Source organism: Ictalurus punctatus, chromosome 15 (genome assembly GCF_001660625.3).
Source record: "Ictalurus punctatus breed USDA103 chromosome 15, Coco_2.0, whole genome shotgun sequence".
NCBI lineage: Eukaryota > Metazoa > Chordata > Actinopteri > Siluriformes > Ictaluridae > Ictalurus > Ictalurus punctatus.
Genome location: NC_030430.2, coordinates 20,367,094 through 20,385,226, shown reverse-complemented (window position 1 = coordinate 20,385,226; position 18,133 = coordinate 20,367,094). Strand labels below are relative to the sequence as shown.

Sequence of the window (18,133 nt, the reverse complement as noted above, 5' to 3'; positions counted from 1 at the left end):
TGAAATACATTTTGCTTTGACTAAAATGTCTGTGTTTGTGTTTGCACGCAGCACGTGTGGCCCTGGTGAAATGTCGGGATCTTCACTGGGCTATGATGGCTCATCGAGACCAAAAGGACATAAACCTATCCTCCCTGCGCATGCTCATTGTAGCTGACGGTGCTAATCCCTGTGAGGAAGCTAGTCATCTTCGTTAACTTCATAAGAAACTTCTCAACCATATTCACCATGTCTAAACCATGTCTATATATATATATATATATATGTGTGTGTGTGTGTGTGTGTGTGTTTTAGGGTCTGTGTCATCATGTGATGCCTTCCTGAACGTGTTCCAGACTCACGGCCTGAAGCCTGAGGTGATTTGTCCCTGTGCCTCTTCTCCCGAGGCCCTGACTGTAGCTATACGCAGGTATATACAGAGGTCAACATTGGTACCTGAATTAGGCAACGTTTCACTCAACCGTCTCTGAGCACTGTGTGTGTCTATGTATATAGGTCGGGTGTCCCAGGTGCTCCTCTTCCTGCCAGAGCCGTCCTGTCTATGGGAGGACTGAGTCATGGAGTGATCCGTGTCAACACCGAGGACAAGAACTCGGCTCTGTCTGTGCAGGATGTGGGCCATGTCATGCCCGGAGGTGAGAATACTCACTACAGGAGGACGGTGTTTCTGCTTTCTGCATGTTTTCTTTAGCATTTATCTAAAGGAGAAGCAGAATGCAATCTAAGCATAGACAAGAAATACTGTTACTTATACTTTCGCCAAAGGTTTTGTGGCATCTTCATACAACCAAATCCAAGCGGCTATGCTTGTGATCCATTAGCACAAATTCCTCTCTATCAAAAAGGACTAAGCATACAAGTATAGATCATCATTTCCAGAGGAAAATCACTTTTTTAGAAGATAGGAAGAATGCTTTCTACAGGATTGGATGTTTTGCATAAACATTCATTGATTTAAAATTTAATAACTGACATCCGTTAGTACAAGAAAAGAGCTGAATATAGACATTGAAATAAATGGCAGTTGTACACACAGGTTGAGACAAAAATCAAGAGTATGTGCAAGGAGTGATGAGGGAACCTTCACTAAGTTTCCTCTGTGTTTTAGCTCTGATGTGTATAGTCAAGCCAGACGGGCCTCCCATGCTGTGTAAAACAGACGAGATTGGCGAGATTGTGCTGAACTCTCGGGCTGGTGGCACCATGTACTACGGCTTGCCAGGAGTCACCAAAAACACATTTGAGGTACGGATGTTAAATCGTATAAATGTACGTTCATGAAGATGTTTCAAAGTGTATATCATGTCCCTAATCTGTCAGTTTGTTGGGGGTTTTTTTCATGCTTTCTAGGTTATTCCTGTAAACTCAGGTGGAACTCCTATTGGAGAGACACTTTTCACCCGTACAGGACTCTTGGGCTTTGTGGGTCCGGTAAGACACAACTAACTCTGTCCTGGTATCAAATTGTCTTGTTGTCCTACTTTGTTCTTGTTTTGATGATTGTGTGTGTCTGTGTGTTTTATCAGGGCAGTTTGGTGTTTGTTGTTGGGAGAATTGAAGGACTGCTCATGGTCAGTGGACGCAGACATAACGCAGATGACCTGGTGGCCACAGCGCTGGCCGTAGAGCCGGTTAAAACAGTCTACAGAGGGAGGTGAGCTCTTCAGCTCTTCAGCCCACACCTCTGAAATGCAAAACATGCCTATGAGCGTTCTGAAAGCTGTGTGTGTGTGTGATCATGTGTGATACAGGATTGCAGTGTTCTCAGTCACTGTGTTCTATGATGAGAGGATCGTGATCGTGGCCGAGCAAAGACCCGATGCCAACGAGGAGGACAGCTTCCAGTGGATGAGTCGAGTACTCCAGGTCTCGTTTCTCTTTTCTCGGCTAACAAAGAGATGAATCAAAACATGTATTTAAATTTACAATGCATTCCACTGCCTTAAGTATTTTTCAATGTACTCATGACTTTTTTGTTTTGTTTTTAGGCTATAGACACTATCCATCAAGTGGGCTTGTACTGTTTAGCATTAGTCCCAGCCAACACTTTGCCCAAGACGCCTCTGGGTGGCATCCACGTGTCTGAGACGAAGCACTGCTTTGTGGAGGGCTCCCTGCACCCTTGCAACATCCTCATGTGCCCTCACACCTGTGTGACCAACCTGCCCAAACCTCGGCAGAAGCAACCAGGTACTCGCTTTTAGCCTTCAGGATTCTCAGTTTCTCTCTTTTGTTTGCTACATTAGCCTCATAGCTCCAGAGCAACCTTCAAAACAATTGGGGTGAGATAAATAAACAAAGGTCACTCCCAAATGTAATTTGGCACACTACCTTGGTTAAATATGTATAAAGTATTTATTTATCTAGCCTCATGTTGGAACGATTTTGTGTGTATACATCACCAGGGTTTGTGTCGTTTTGTCTTTGTAACAGTGGGAGTAGGTCCAGCCTCCATCATGGTAGGGAACCTGGTGGCAGGGAAGAGGATTGCCCAGGCTACAGGCAGGGAGTTGGGCATCATTGATGATCAGGACATGTCCAGGAAGGTGTGTAGAGGGTTTTTTTTGTTGTTGTTGTTGTTGTTGTTGTTGTTGTTGTTTTTTTGTTGTTTTTTTGTTGTTTTTTTTGCAGCCAGAAATGCTCGGTTTTGGTGCGGCTTTGTTCAAAATTTGCGATGCAATTTAAGTTTTTTGTGATCTTTGTCTTTCTTTCAGAAAACGACTTGAATTGGTAAAATTGCAATTGCACAAAATTGTTTTGTACGGTCTTTCGCAGTGATGTTTCTTGGTAAATGAGACCCTTTAGCTGTACTCATGTTTGATGCGCGTGAATCGAAGCGGGCTTTGGCTGAATGCGCGTTGTGGTGATGTCACATGCCGTGTCTTGGACCAAATCTGCGTAAAATCTGTGGCGATTTTGAAAAATTGCATGCTCCACCGAATATTGGAGAGTTTGCTTGATTTAGCGTTAATTTCTGCAGTCGTAGAATCACGAAATCCTGGAGACACTAATGAGACTTTGCCGTGTGACACTAAACAATTAAAATGTTTATATATATATATATATATATATATATATATATATATATATATATATATATATATATATATATATATATATATATATATATATATATAAAATATTAAGTTTCTCAAAAAAAAGTTGCTTTTTGCATTGTCTAATTGTAAAATTTGACCATTCAAGGTGTAGTTGCATCAAAAAATGTGTTTTTAAACACATTAATATGCAAATATTTCCTGCATCACACAGAGTGCATACAGCACTGTTGCATGCTTAAATCTGATTGGTCAGATGGGGTTGATTTTTAATTTCAACCGTCTTCAGGACGGGCTTTTGTTATTTCTCGGTACCATTCACTAGCTGCAATTTTTTCATCTTATAAACTCCAGAAAAATGAGAGGCTGAGAGTGACAAAAAATGTTTTAATGTAACTGATAACATTCCAACACATTAAATAATAATACAAGGTGTTCTTCTTTAATATAATTTTTTTTTAAACTGCAAATTATGTAAGAGGAATTGGAAACTGTAATTGGAAAGTAATCAGATTTGTGTCTGTAACACTAACTCCGCTTCGTGTCAGACCGCATCACACCCACCCTGTTTTTGGTTATTTTCCTATAACAGTACACCAGGTGCATGTTATAACCCTAACCCTAGGGGTGTTTCCAATGTATGGAACCTGTATTTCTTAGTATGAGGATAAAAGTGTAGGTATGTCTTTGCCTTTAATTCTGCTGTCTACTACCATTCTTGTATGGAATTGCACCTTTTAAGGTCTTTATTTATGGTCTTGGGTGACTGTAGCACAATCATTAACCTATTTCATCCTAATTTTCACGGTTTAGTAGCTGAAATCGTTAAAAGTAACTTAAAATAGCATGTGATTAAACCCAGTGCAAGGAGCATGACTGCTGCTCTTTATTTTCCACTCTCTGTTTACGTGGGCCTCTAGCTCTGTACATGGCCCATGAAGATGGTAAGCTTGACTGCTAGCAGCCCTAAACTGTGTGTGTATCTGTGTGTGTGTGTGTGTGTGTGTGTGTGTGTGTGTGTGTGTGTGTGTGTGTGTATTTTGGCCTGAGCTATGACCCTCCTTTACCACCATCCACGCACAGCCACAACAACGACGATCTTAGTTTCCTCAGGGCTCTACAGAAATGGACCGCCTTCTTCATTATGAAAGCTTTTTCTCAGTAACTCATTCTAGTAATTGGAGTGTTGTAATGTCTGTTTGTGTGCGCACTTCCACCGAACAAATCAAACACACGCTGTGTGCGGCTGCCACTGCCATCTGCTCGTGTTGTTCGGTTCAGCCGGGGCAGCACATAATCAGGCTCTTAACTAATCTTAACAGAACCATTAGCAGTCTATAACATGGCCCTTTCCATGAGCACTAACAATTGGAAGTTATTCCAATTGGAGCGGATCATTCTCTGTAAATTTGGTTTGGGTTTTCTATGATGGGGGGGGGGGGGGGGGAACTAGATTGATATGATCCATGCTGAAATTACTTTAATAACATTGCACTTGTGAAATGATGACAAAGCAACTGATGTTTTAATCGTTATTTTGAACATAAACACATACTGTACTTGTAAATGCAAGAGAAGTAAGGTGATTTTTTTTTCTCCTTACCAACTTGTATATAAAGCATTTAAATCTTTTAGTAGGCACCAGCAGCAATAGAAACACACGTACACAAATATAAGGGCTGTATTGCGTAGTGAGCAATGCCCGTTCTCTGCATGAGCTTGCCCTTCCCGCTTCAGTGTGTGTATGCGGTGTGTCACGCAGTGTGAAACACACACCTTATGTTCATAATGCTGCTTCCTCAATTCTGTATTATTTTTGTGTGTGTTTTATAATGAAATAGGTTGGACAAAGAAGACATATATACAGTTTGCATCCCCCCCCTTTACTTCAAATGAGGTCAAATCATCCAAGGCATTGTTGGCATCTAAATGTATTTCTTGAAACTTGAACCCTAATCGAGCGAGACTATAGCTAGCAATTTAGTACTGTGCAATCTGAATACCTAAATTATCACAAGCATTCACAAACAAACTTGCTTATTTGGTTCCTAGAACCATGTAACACATCTGTAAAACGGACATTAGAGTTAACATTCATAGCAGCCATCTTGAAGCCAGAATTACTTTATTCCTCAGGACTCAATCTGGTGTCACCTAGCTAAGGAGGTGTAAGTCTAATGTTATTTTATATATGAAACAGTTTATTTACAAGTGGTACCTTTTTATGCGATGATTGTGCGATGATTTCACGTCCAGGCTTCAAAACTAAAGAAGCACATTTCAGACACCAGACATGTCTTGGTTGTTTGATTTAATTTTGGGGGGGGGTAAGGGTTCATAAAATTTTGACCAAGCTATTGCATTCAATGTTTTGTCTTATCTTATACTTTCTGGTGATATTTGCTTGTGAAGTGTAATATTATGATTATGCGCATTGCTTAAATGTTGAAGCTTTGTGTAGGTAATGGAGTTAAATAACATTCTTATATTTTGTACTTGCTTTATGATGAGTCATTTAGACTTTCCTCTCGTGCATTACAGCATCAGTTCCTGTCGGAGGCGCTGCAGTCGAGAGCTCAGACTGACCCGGAACATGTCCTCTATATGCTCCTCAATGCCAAGGTAAGTGTTAGAGAGCAATATGTATTACTCGCCAGTCTCCTTGTCAGTGTCCAATTTCCTTGTGTGTGTGTATATATATGTATATAATATGTGTGTGTATGTATGCATGTACACTCTCTCTCTCGCTACTGTTCAAAAGTTTAGAAACACTCATTCTTTATATTATTTATTTAATTTCCACATTTTAAAATAATAAAGTTAATTTATTTCATTAGAAAACTAACATTTGGTTTACAATTTTTATGTTCTTTAATAACATAAAAATGGTAACTAAAATGTTAGTTTTCTAATGAAAGAAATTAATGTTGGCACACTTATATTTTTGTCTATAACACAGATTTCAAACATTTAATCATACACCTTCAGATAAAAAGGTTTTTAAGATCATGAGAAACATTTCATTCCTGTGTCTCCAAACTTTTAGTATTTTGTGTGTGTGTGTGTAATATTCATATAATATATATATGAGAGAGATAGATGTGTATAAAATATTTGCAGATATGAACAGAGTGTCATTATAGTTCTTTAAACGTCTGATATTGCCAGATTAAACCCTCTAGATTCATTTCCTGGGTTCTAACTAATCGCACCCCTTTACCATGCTGTTTATCATGTCCTACAGGGGGCAGCAGTGAGCACAGCCACATGTTTGCAGCTTCACAAACGAGCTGAGAAGATTACAGCAGCGCTGCTGGAGAAAGGCGGCATTAACACTGGAGACAACGTGGTGCTGCTCTACCCTCCTGGTACTGCATTCCTCCCTGAAAATGAGACATGACCTCAGTCCCATAGAGTCTTCAAGAACTTTCTTTAGGAATTTCAACTTGTACAGATTTGTCACATTTATTTTTCTCACACAAGATACTCGCTGTTGTGCATGTTTGTGTTCAAAGGAAATTGTGTGGCATCAGTGCTCGCCTTCAAATTAGGACTAGCAGCTAAAATCCCCACTACATCACTGTAGAAGGAATGTGGGTAGGAGATCCTAGATCTAGGTCAGATTCACAAGAAAATATTATCCGTATTGAAATTTTCGAGTCACTTACACAATCTGTTCTGTCGTGTCAGGTCAACAATTTTTCATAATTTTTCACAAATGATAATACTGTAATCCGGTTATTTTTTTAACGATGGGGATCTGCTGAGTGAATCTTTCTTTTTTAGCTTTTGATCTCTAAAAACTCTTGTGGTGGTGGGCACAGACCTTCGGACACCGTGTAATGTAATAATTATGCTGCGAGTCTGACATCATCTCTTCCTCTTCTTTCAAGGCATCGACCTTATTGCCGCTTTCTACGGCTGTCTGTACGCCGGCTGTATACCAGTGACGGTCCGACCTCCTCACCCTCAGAACCTGGCGGCCACACTTCCCACAGTGCGCATGATCATAGACGTGAGTTACACACATGGTACTCGCTCAGATATCCTCCTGTGTATCTGTGTAATACACTGCATGTGTGTGTAAAATAACACGTCTTCCCTGTAGGTGAGCAAAGCAGCTTGCATCCTGACCACTCAGGCTCTCATGAAGACTTTACGATCTAAAGAAGCCGCAGCCAGCGTGAATGTGAAGACGTGGCCCACTATCATAGATACAGGTAATAGCAGAACACATTCCTAATGAAGAAGTTACAGGATCTGATTGTGTCACTCACTCACTCACATACATACATACACACACGCACATGTCTGTTCTCCCTGCGTTCGTAGATGATCTTCCAAAGAAGCGGCCGCCTAACATCTATAAACCTCCCACACCCGAGATGCTGGCTTATCTGGACTTCAGTGTGTCCACCACTGGCATGTTGACAGGCGTGAAGGTAAATTAGTTCTTCCTCAACTTATTCATCGTCTTCAGTCTCTTTTAATTCTGATTACGATATCAAAAATCAGACATTATTGGGTGTATGATGGTCGATCCTTTATGCCGGTTGTTATATTTCTTAAGATTTTGATATTTTCCATATTGTTATCCCGGTATGGAACAATTTTATGCAAGTAAACAACATATTACTTCATCCTGGCATGCATGTTGGTACCTGAATGGCTGCTTTTCAGAAACTATCTCGATCTCCTGGGAATTTCACGCACAGCAGTTTTTTGGCGTGTACACAGAATGGTGCGAAAAACAAAAAAACATCGCGTGTGCGACAGTTCTGTGGGTGGAAACACCTTGTTGATAAGAGAGGTCAGAGGGAAATGGCCAGATTGGTTCGAGCTGCCAGGAAGGATAGAGTAACTCATTTTATCACTCTAAGGCAGAAAAGTATCTGTCTCAGCATGCACAACACATGAAACCTTGAGGTGGATGGGCTACAACAGCAGAATGGTAAATGCACTTGTACCTTAGCGGTTCTACAAAGTGCTTTACACTGGTTTTCATTCACCCATTCTTTCACACACACTCTCACAGCAGTGGTAGCAGAGCTTCCATGATAGCTTGCCATTGGGAGCAACTTGAGGTTCAGCGTCTTGCCCAAGGACACTTCGGCATGTGGACTCATGTGGGCCGGGAATCAAACCACCCACCCTACGATTAGTGGACAAACCCGCTCTACCACCTGAACCACAGACGCCCAGAAGACCACGTTGCGTTCCACTCTTGTCAGGGAAAAACAGGAGTCTGAGACTATCATGGACACAGACTCACCCAAACTGAACTGCAGGGAGAAAGGACCCACGAAAGCGATTTCAGTCAGCAACAGCCTCCCGCACACTGTGTCCTCTGTGCAGAGATCGTTGGATGGAGCGAGTGGGAGTGATTGCTCACGATGATGACGACCACATCACAAAGCTGTTAATCAGGCTCCTGCACTTCTCCTCGTTCCTTTTCTTAATACACGCCGCAATAGTGTTGTTATCTGAGAACTTCTGCATATGACTGTGCTTATGGTCTTCTCGGACATACAGTTCTGTAGTCGTACATTCTGGTGCCTGCAGGTCAGGCAGTCAGTGAATATACGCTGCTATGATGAGTACTTTCACTCTAATATGAATTGTGTTTGTGTGTTGTTCCTCTCCAGATCTCTCATGCTGCAGTGAGTGCTCTGTGTCGCTCCATTAAGCTACAGTGTGAGCTGTACTCTTCCAGACAGGTGGCCATCTGCCTCGACCCCTACTGCGGCCTTGGCTTTGTCCTCTGGTGCCTCTCCAGGTAAGACACAACCACTAACCACTAATTTTAGAAACATGTACACACCTTTATATTGGTTTTATTGTCTTTGTGAGGTCCTTCTATTGATTAATGTATTAATGTAGCTAAAAAATGATATGCCTATACTGAACCTAAACCTTCACCGTGCTAACTTTTACATAATGACCTTCCCATCATGCCCTCTCTCTCTCTCTCTCTCTTTCTCGCTCTCGCTCTCTGTGTGGCTACAGTGTGTATTCAGGTCATCAGTCCATCCTGATTCCCCCAATGGAGCTGGAGGGCTCTCCTCCTCTGTGGCTGAGCACACTCAGTCAGTATAAGATCAGAGACACCTTCTGCTCCTACTCTGTCATGGAGCTCTGCACCAAGAGCCTGGGCACACAGACCGAGCTTCTGAAGGTGAACACACATGCTTATTTCAAACATGTACAGTATCACACTTTCTGTCACACTTATTTAGCAGCATGATTCCCTCTGTTTGAGCTTTGGAGGTGTACCATTCCCCAGTGTGTGTGACTGATGGTAGTGTTTGGTTGCAGACGCGGGGTGTGAATCTGTCATGCGTGAGGAGCTGTGTTGTGGTGGCGGAGGAAAGGCCTCGGCTGGCGCTCACACAGTCCTTTTCCAAGCTGTTCAAAGACCTGGGTCTTTCGCCACGCGCAGTCAGCACCGCATTCGGCTCCAGAGTCAACCTGGCCATCGGTCTGCAGGTCAGCAACCGCAGCAGATACACACACACACACACACACACACACACACACACACACGGCATCATCTGAGTCCTAGAATTGCCAGTTTTACCCACAAAGCACCCATTTAAGATATTATATATGCATATTTTTTAATATTATTAACATCGCACACTCACTTGAGATAAATGACAATAGTGTATATTGAGATCTTTATTTAGATCAATACAGATTTATCAAATGAGATTATTGCACATATTGCGTGTATGTTTTGAGATAATTTTGCCTCTGTTAATTGGAATAGGGTACGGCTGGTCCAGATCCTTCCACTGTTTACGTAGACATGAAATCCCTCCGCCACGACCGGTAAGGATGATCTGCCTCAGCCTAGGGACATCAGTCTCCAATCTCAAGGGAGACATGCGTTACAAACTAACCGTGTGTGTGTGTTGCAGGGTGAGACTGGTGGAGAGAGGCGCTCCTCAGAGTCTGCCCCTCATGGAGTCAGGAACTGTAAGCATATTTGCTTCCTTTCCATCAGCTGTGTATGATTGTGTGTTAATAAACCAGAACGGAATGTAAGTTTGTGTTGTGTTTGCATTCAGATTCTTCCAGGAGTGCGAGTAATTATCGTGAACCCAGAAACTAAGGGACCACTTGGAGACTCCCATCTAGGCGAAGTAACTGGTCTCACACACACACACTTACACAAACACTGCAGATGGTCTCTAGTCTTGCTAAACTGTTAAAGAAAATAGAACAATAACATAATAATGACAGCAATAACAAGAAGAACTGGCATTTCTGCATATTATTAGATGTTTTTCATGCATTTTTCGCAAACCTGTCGGTTCTGTGACAGATCTGGGTGAACAGCCCTCACAACGCCAGCGGCTACTACACCATTTATGGCGAGGAGAACCTGCAGGCGGATCACTTCAACACACACTTAAGCTTTGGCGAGACTCAGACACTGTGGGCCAGGACCGGCTATCTGGGCTTCATCAGGAGGACCGAGCTGCTGGACGCTACTGGAGGTCAGACTCGGACAGCGAGAGAAAACCGCCACTCCTTCACACTGTTACGCTTGAGCAGACACCACATGACTGTTTTTTTAAAATAAAGTTTAGAGTAGCTATATACTGCACACACTACACAACATTTCTGAGTCAGAATCTGTTGTCTCGCTGATGTGGCTGTGGGAATCTGTATACTGTACAAGTGTAAATGAATATTTTAAAACTCTTTCTTATTCTTTAGATCGTCACGACGCGCTGTTTGTGGTCGGCTCACTGGATGAGACGTTGGAGCTGCGTGGTCTGCGCTATCACCCCATCGACATCGAGACCTCAATATCACGGGCACATCGCAGCATTGCCGAGAGGTGAGAGTGCAGGATGTAGCTGTGGCAGCTTCATTATTAACATGTTCGATTAAGTTTCAAGCAATGGGTGTGAATAGTCAAAATGTAGCATAAAAAATATTGTCTGTAAGTTAATTCATGGACATTTTGTGAGGTTTTTTTTTTTTTTTTTTTTTTGGGTGGGGGGGGGTTCTTTCCTTCCTTTGACCTGGAGCATACATGGGTCAAAGAAAAAAAAAAAATTCAAAGTGTAATAAATTTGACTTTTTAACCAAACATGTTCTTCAAGAATGAATCATTCAGCTGTTATAATGTCGTTCAGCATAACAGCATGAGTTTACCTATGTGGATAACATTTTTAAAAATCACACTGCAACAGTTTTACATTAACAGTGATTAGATCTGTTTAGGGGGCCAAGCACCAGAGCTGCATAGGTGTCCTGTTGTAAATAACTCTTATTCTGTTTGTTATACTGTTAGTTGCAATTTCTACTTTGTTCTGTTTATCTGTAAGGAATTGTTTAAATACTATTGAATTCCCATTTATTGCATTTCATTATTTTTATCGTTGAGTGAAAACTGTACTTTGTGTTGTTATTACTATTATTATTATTATTATTATTATTAAATGTTGCTGGTAAATGCTATATGATTGTGTGAATCCTTTTCATTTAATTTGTCTCGACATGTACACTAACTTGATACTGTATATTGTACAAGCATATGAGGAATTCTTGGATGGAAATGTGGAATTATTAACATATTGAACATACCTATGGACTGTACTATAGATGATTGAGTCATTGTTGAGTGTCTTGACGACCGTGATTGGATTTCTTCCCCACAGTGCCGTGTTCACTTGGACCAACCTGCTGGTGGTGGTGGCTGAGCTGAGCAGCTCTGAGCAGGAAGCTCTGGATCTTGTGCCTCTGATCACTGGAGTGGTTTTGGAGGAGCACCACCTGATCGTGGGAGTGGTGGTTGTGGTAGACCCTGGCGTCATCCCCATCAACTCTCGCGGGGAGAAACAGCGCATGCACCTGCGGGACTCCTTCCTGGCTGACCAGCTGGACCCCATCTACGTGGCCTACAACATGTGAGCTGACGGGAGCTGCTTCATGTTATCAGAAATAAAATGCCAGTCTTTCCCAAGCGGGGGGAGGGGGGCCATCAGCTAATCATCTCCGTGCCTCTTGATAACACGAGATGCGGTATCAGACAGGCAGCATCGTTTGCAGGAGCATCGTTTCCTTTTCTCCTCGTGCTAGACTAACAGGTTAACCCCGCCATGTTTTTAAACTTGCAACTTTTACCGACGGCCATTTTGAAGAGCACAAAGGCAAAAAAAAAAAGTTGCAAGTTATTGACTCCTTGCAGTTGCCTCTTCAGTAAGGCAGTCAGTACCACCGGCCCTAAAGACTTTGCGCTCTGGTTTGAGACCAGACAGAAGACTGGAGGGACTTACATACATAAGACTTGTCCTTGCACTTTATTCCTCCACCTTTTGAGCCTTTTTTTTTTTTTTGTGGAGGAGGGTGTCCTTAATTTTTCATTCTAGAAGTGCAAACAAATTTAAAGATTTAAACATATTTTGTCCATATGGGGAGAAAAAGGTCTGGTTTGGTGTAGTCTGAGATCACATTATGCATCATTCATGAGGGCAAAACACTGTCCTGATTCAAGAGGGCTTCTGAAAACCCTCATCGGTGCTCACTCTGAACTTCAAGCACCAGTTCTCCCCTGCTGGACAAAAACATCAGATGGACATGGTTGAGTATTAGCAGAATCACCAGCGCCGTTGGCTGTGCTAGTTTGACACGCAGAATTTGCTTAGTTCATATATATTTTGTCTTTTACTCAGAACTACTAGTTGTTTTAAAGTGGAAAGTGAAAGGTTTACATCCAAACCTCTGTTTGCACGCATGAGAATAGATTTTATAACTCGTATTGCCAACAGTAATGCACAGCATTTGATAACCAGTGTGATTAAATAGCTTTTAAAGGATCCTCATAGGAAGCACAAGACGATTCGAACATACTGGATTTCTATCTTGAAATTTATATGCAGTGAACTAATGTACACTTAGGGTCAAATGAAAGTTTCAAGATAAACTCCATGCCTTATGAAACCTGTGGATATTTTACTTTTATATGTATGTTTTATCCTTTTATTTGTATTGCTGTACTTATACTTTGTACTGGTATCAAAGGGACTGTGGACTGGTGAAAATCTGGAAGGCTTCGTGTGTGTGTGTGTGTGTGTGTGTGTGTGTGTGTGTGTGTGGGTTATTGTAGTGTCTCACTGGGTGTTACTGTATAATCAAACGGACATGTCATCACAGTCCCCTAAACTTGACTGATCTCTCATAATTGATGGGAAAATTTCCTCATCATTGGCTTCAAAAGAAGAATTATTAAAAAAAACAAAAAACAAATAATAACTATTTCACACATTTGTGTCTGAGCTGAGAAAAATACTATTAAGTTGCACGTTCTGTCTTTTAACTTTTGTGTGTTTTTGACATTTTAGTTAATGTGTGTGCACATATTACCCATTCCATCATGATGGCAGTATTGTGGTTTTTTTTTTTTGGTTTTTTTTTGTTTTTAAAAAAAAAGACTTTCCCTTTATTGTTAATGGAAATGCCAATATTTAAGGAATGATTTTAGTTTTCCAGCTTTACATCGCTTTACTGTTTACATGCCGTTCAATGTTCATGTCTATTTTAGCATGGGGTCATGTGACATTTAACACCAGAAACAATTGGAGCTCACTTCCTGGCATTATGAACAGATGCAAATCCATTTGTACAGTTTAATCTGTGAGAGAAGAGGTTTTATTCTGTGGACTCTTTACTGACCGCTGCTAATTCTGGTCCACTCTGTTAAGGCAAACTGCAAACTGATTTATTCTGAGAACCGAACTTTAATCTCCGTGCCCTTTAGGAGACTGTTCCGACGGACCGGTTTGAGGGTTTTTTTGTTGTTTTTTTTTTTCTTTTGTTTTTTTTGCAAATCCATTAATTTCAATGCAGAGCTGAATGCCCATTTAATTAAACTTATTAAATAGACAATGTGTTTGAATGTATTTTTTTTTTTCTCTATTTCTGTTAAAGGTAAAATGTGTGTGTCAAAATACAATAACAATTTAATGACATACATATGTGTAAGTATGTCAAAGCGTAGTAGATCTGTCTCATTTCCTTCATTTCTGATCATTTCTTTCCTCAATACAAGCCAAGTAACCCATTTTAAAAAACAGATATATAGGTAGAGAGGTAAAAATAAAAAATTCACAAAAATACTCTGCTCTCAGGGGCACATGGTGGCTTAGTAGTTAGCGTGTTCACCTCACACCGCCAGGGTTGGGGGTTTGATTCCTGCCGCATCCCTCTCTCTCTCTCTCTCTGTGTGTGTGTGTGTGTGTGTGTGAGAGAGAGAGTGAGAGAAGTTTGCATGTTCTCCCAGTGCTGCAGGGGTTTTTCAGTACATTTTCTTTTTACCCAGACACGATCTTGGATGGATGCACCTTTAGCACTCAACTGTGTGTAGGACTCTAAATCTTAACACCTCTGTACATCCTTCTATTATTTTCCATTTTTGTAAAATGAAGTAAAGTAAAACTAAAGGTACCTGTTCACTTGAATAATATCAATAATGATGATTTATAGTTCTAACTGTTCAATAAATCTGAAGTCGAAATAATTATTGACTACTGACATCAAACAAATGCATTAAAAATGAATCAAGGAATGTTGGTGAATTTTAACTGGAACTGCATATAATCAAAATTAATTTGGCAGCAATCGCACATAATATACAGGTAAATTTACCATAGGGGCGGCTGTGGCTCAGGTGGTAGAGGGGGTTGTCCACTAATCGTAGGGTTGGCGGTTCGATTCACGGCCCACATGACTCCACATACCGAAGTGCCCTTGGGCAAGACACTGAATCCCAAGTTGCTCCCGATGGCAGGTTAGCGCCTTGCATGGCAGTTCTGCTACCATTGGTGAGTGGGTGAATGAGATACAGTGTAAAGCGCTTTGGATAAAAGCACTATATAAGTGTGCCATTTATCATATAGGTTTACAGTTCCTGAGAATATCTGTTGCCATGCCGACCCATACTCTACATTATCTATCAGGGAAAGAGACCGCACGCCAGATGTAATTGATTAGATTAGATTATTCTCACTAGAGCAATAACATTGACATGTGACCGTGTATGTGCACTGCTATGAGTGTACTGGGTGCTGCAGTGTTGCTGGGCTACAGTCAGTAATTGTAATATCTTCAGAGTGCACCCATGTGACCATGGCATCATGCACTGTAAGCTTTTCTTTTACTTTTTCTTTTGCAGCTCTTCAACAGACCAATGCTTTGTTTTGTGTATGGAAAAGTTCAATCATTCATTCAACTGCAGTAACAGCTTCATCCTGGTTAGGATTGCAGTGAATCCCAGGAATACACCCACCTCACAGCTCCAGGATCCTGAGTTTGAACCTGAGCTTGGGTTACTGCCTGTGTGGGTTTGTGTGTGTATATGTATGTGTATGTATGTATGTATATATATATATATATATATATATATATATATATATATATATATATATATATATATAAATAAATATAAATATATATAAATATTTATTTATTTTAGTGTGTGTATATGTATAAATATATTTAATAAATGTTCTCCTGTCTGCATGTGTTCAATAGCTTCCTCCCACTTCCCCAAAACATCCTGGTGGGTGGATGTTCAGCTTTATATAATGCTCTTCTACTCAATCCTAGGCCCAAATGTCTCGCAGGTGTCTTTATTATATAGTTATTTACGAAAAGGGTGTATTTCAAAGGAAGTAGAAATTCTGCAGTGGGGCAGAAATCAAAGGAAGCTGTGCAGCTCATTTAGGGGACTTTTAGCTGAAGTCTAAAATAGTACTATTGTACATATGCATTTATCTTGTGTTATTTTCTTAGCATAATTCTTCCACTTTCTCTTAAGATTACTTGACTAATGGTTATAGTATGATGTATGCAGTGAGTGGATTTATTAAACTAATTGTCTTCTAAACTAAGCTGTTAAGAATGCTTTAAAACAGCAAGTAAGCAGATGATTTGAGTAACAAAATACCATGTGTTTAGAAATCCGCTGTATGCAGTCTTATTAATAGCTGGGTTCTGATGAATAACTATTAATTATCCATCCATCCATTTTCAATAACGCTTTTCCTACTGGGTTGAGGGGAACCTGGAGAATATCCCAGGCAGCATGGGGCACAAGGTGAGGTTCACTCTGGACAGGGTGCCAATCCATCACAGCGCACAATCTCATACATATTCACACGCCCATTCATACACTACGGACACTTTGCACACGCCAAATAGCCTACAATGCATGTATTTGGACTGGGTGAGGAAACCGGAGGAAACCGGAGTACCCAGAGGAAACCCCTGCAGCACAGGGAGAACATGCAAATTCTGCAGACAGGGCTGTGGCAGGAGTCGAACCCCCGACCCAGGTGGTAAGAGGTGAACGTGCTAACTACTAAGCCACCGTCCACCCTAACTATTAATTATTAATAATGTAATTAATTATTAGTACTACTAATAATTTAATTATTAAAAACAGTTCTTTTTTTCCTAACAACATAAAGCATGATCTGATATACAGTATCTCATTTGTGTAGTCAAATACAGAAGCTTGTATCCCCTATAATTTATGCATGCAAAAAGAAAAATGAAATTCTCAAGAACAGTTTAGTTTGAACCCCGTAGATTGCCGCTTGCAGTTATATTTATGTAAAAATCAATATACCTGTGAAAGTTATATGACTACAGTTTAGCATTCTACATGTTAATAAATAATACTGTACTTAAACCTGGAATTACTCAAAGTGGTCTTTATTTATTTTTTGACTCTGGCTCCAGTTTTTACAAGATGGTGACCCCAACTCCAAAAAGGCTTCAATGGCATGTTGTCCACTCAAATATAGTCATTGACTACAAGTGACACAAAGCGACATCACTCATTAGTGTGAATGTAGGATTAGAGACTTTAGATCACTCAAACTGGAGAGTACAGCATTATTCATTAAAATGTAAAATGCTAAACAGTAGTGTATAATTTTAACAGATATACTGATTGTACTGTTGTCAAGAAAGTATTTTACAGCTTTGAGTCGTGACTGCCTGAGTTAAGTAATGTTCCAACTGAAAATATAAATAGCGGTATACAGAATAATTCTAATTAAATGACATTTACATTACATTTTAAATGTTTTTAAAGTTTGCTTGTGGATTTTATTTTATTTGACACAAAATTAACTCACGTTCGCTTCACACCTCCAGGGTCGGGGGTTCGATTCCCGCCGAGGCCCTGTGTGTGCGGAGTTTGCATGTTCTCCCCGTGCTGCGGGGGTTTCCTCCGGGTACTCCGGTTTCCTCCCCCAGTCCAAAGACATGCATGTTAGGCTGATTGGCATGTCTAAAGTGTCCGTAGTGTATGAATGGGTTTGTGAGTGTGTATGTGATTGTGCCCTGCGATGGATTGGCACCCTGTCCAGGGTGTACCCCGCCTGGTGCCCGATGCTCCCTGGGATAGGCTCCAGGTTCCCCACGACCCTGAAAAGGAGTAAGCGGTAGAAGATGGATGGATGGACAAAATTAACTATGTAGGCTTCGATGAGAAGGACTTGGCCAAAATGTACCCTAGAAACATGGCTTAATACAGGAAACAATTTATTTGTCTTTACAATGTACTTGAAATTAAGTTTAATATTTTAATAAATTGTGTGTGTGTGTGTGTGTGTTGGGACGAGGGGTTCAGTTATTTGATGCACGGGCCAGGCGTATCCGAATTCTCTATTAGCAGCACAAGCTAACTGTACTAGCTACACACTCTCCAGACAAACCAATGAGCTTTGCTGTTTTCTTTCGACCTTTTTTTCTTCGTAATGTCTCCATAGACATTTAATGACAGGATGAGATGAAATCTCTGCTTTATGTTTTTATATTTTTTTCCGAGTCAGGAAGTATATCGGAACTAAAAGCCGTTAGGAACTAAAAGTTGTGAGAGGAGGGGGAATTAAAAAAAAAAAAAAAGTTCCCCGCGCGCCACCACCCTATTGGTCCGACGAATCATACGAGCCAATCGTTTGGATGTATCGCTTCATGGCGTCATAGCTAATTTGCATTTGCCTTGTCGCTCGCGTGCGTCTAAAATGAATCCCTTTAAGCTGGCAGCACTG

At 40.8% G+C, this 18,133-nt stretch overlaps 1 protein-coding gene across 1 annotated transcript in view; it reads left to right on the top strand.

The window, feature by feature from the left end:
* dip2ba (disco-interacting protein 2 homolog Ba) overlaps positions 1-14,072 on the top strand; it is a 64,626-nt gene extending 50,554 nt beyond the window's left edge. Inside the window, exons 16-38 of the mRNA XM_017486927.3 lie at positions 52-171; positions 295-409; positions 496-635; positions 1,109-1,245; positions 1,351-1,431; positions 1,527-1,654; positions 1,752-1,866; positions 1,989-2,190; positions 2,434-2,546; positions 5,598-5,678; positions 6,301-6,424; positions 6,950-7,071; positions 7,165-7,276; positions 7,389-7,498; positions 8,702-8,832; positions 9,063-9,231; positions 9,372-9,542; positions 9,826-9,887; positions 9,977-10,034; positions 10,127-10,201; positions 10,384-10,558; positions 10,782-10,905; positions 11,732-14,072. Coding sequence (XP_017342416.1) covers positions 52-171; positions 295-409; positions 496-635; positions 1,109-1,245; positions 1,351-1,431; positions 1,527-1,654; positions 1,752-1,866; positions 1,989-2,190; positions 2,434-2,546; positions 5,598-5,678; positions 6,301-6,424; positions 6,950-7,071; positions 7,165-7,276; positions 7,389-7,498; positions 8,702-8,832; positions 9,063-9,231; positions 9,372-9,542; positions 9,826-9,887; positions 9,977-10,034; positions 10,127-10,201; positions 10,384-10,558; positions 10,782-10,905; positions 11,732-11,984 — 2,918 coding nt within the window. The 3' untranslated portion in view covers positions 11,985-14,072. The remainder of the gene's footprint in view (positions 1-51; positions 172-294; positions 410-495; positions 636-1,108; positions 1,246-1,350; positions 1,432-1,526; positions 1,655-1,751; positions 1,867-1,988; positions 2,191-2,433; positions 2,547-5,597; positions 5,679-6,300; positions 6,425-6,949; positions 7,072-7,164; positions 7,277-7,388; positions 7,499-8,701; positions 8,833-9,062; positions 9,232-9,371; positions 9,543-9,825; positions 9,888-9,976; positions 10,035-10,126; positions 10,202-10,383; positions 10,559-10,781; positions 10,906-11,731) is intronic.
* The last annotated feature ends 4,061 nt before the right edge of the window (positions 14,073-18,133 follow it).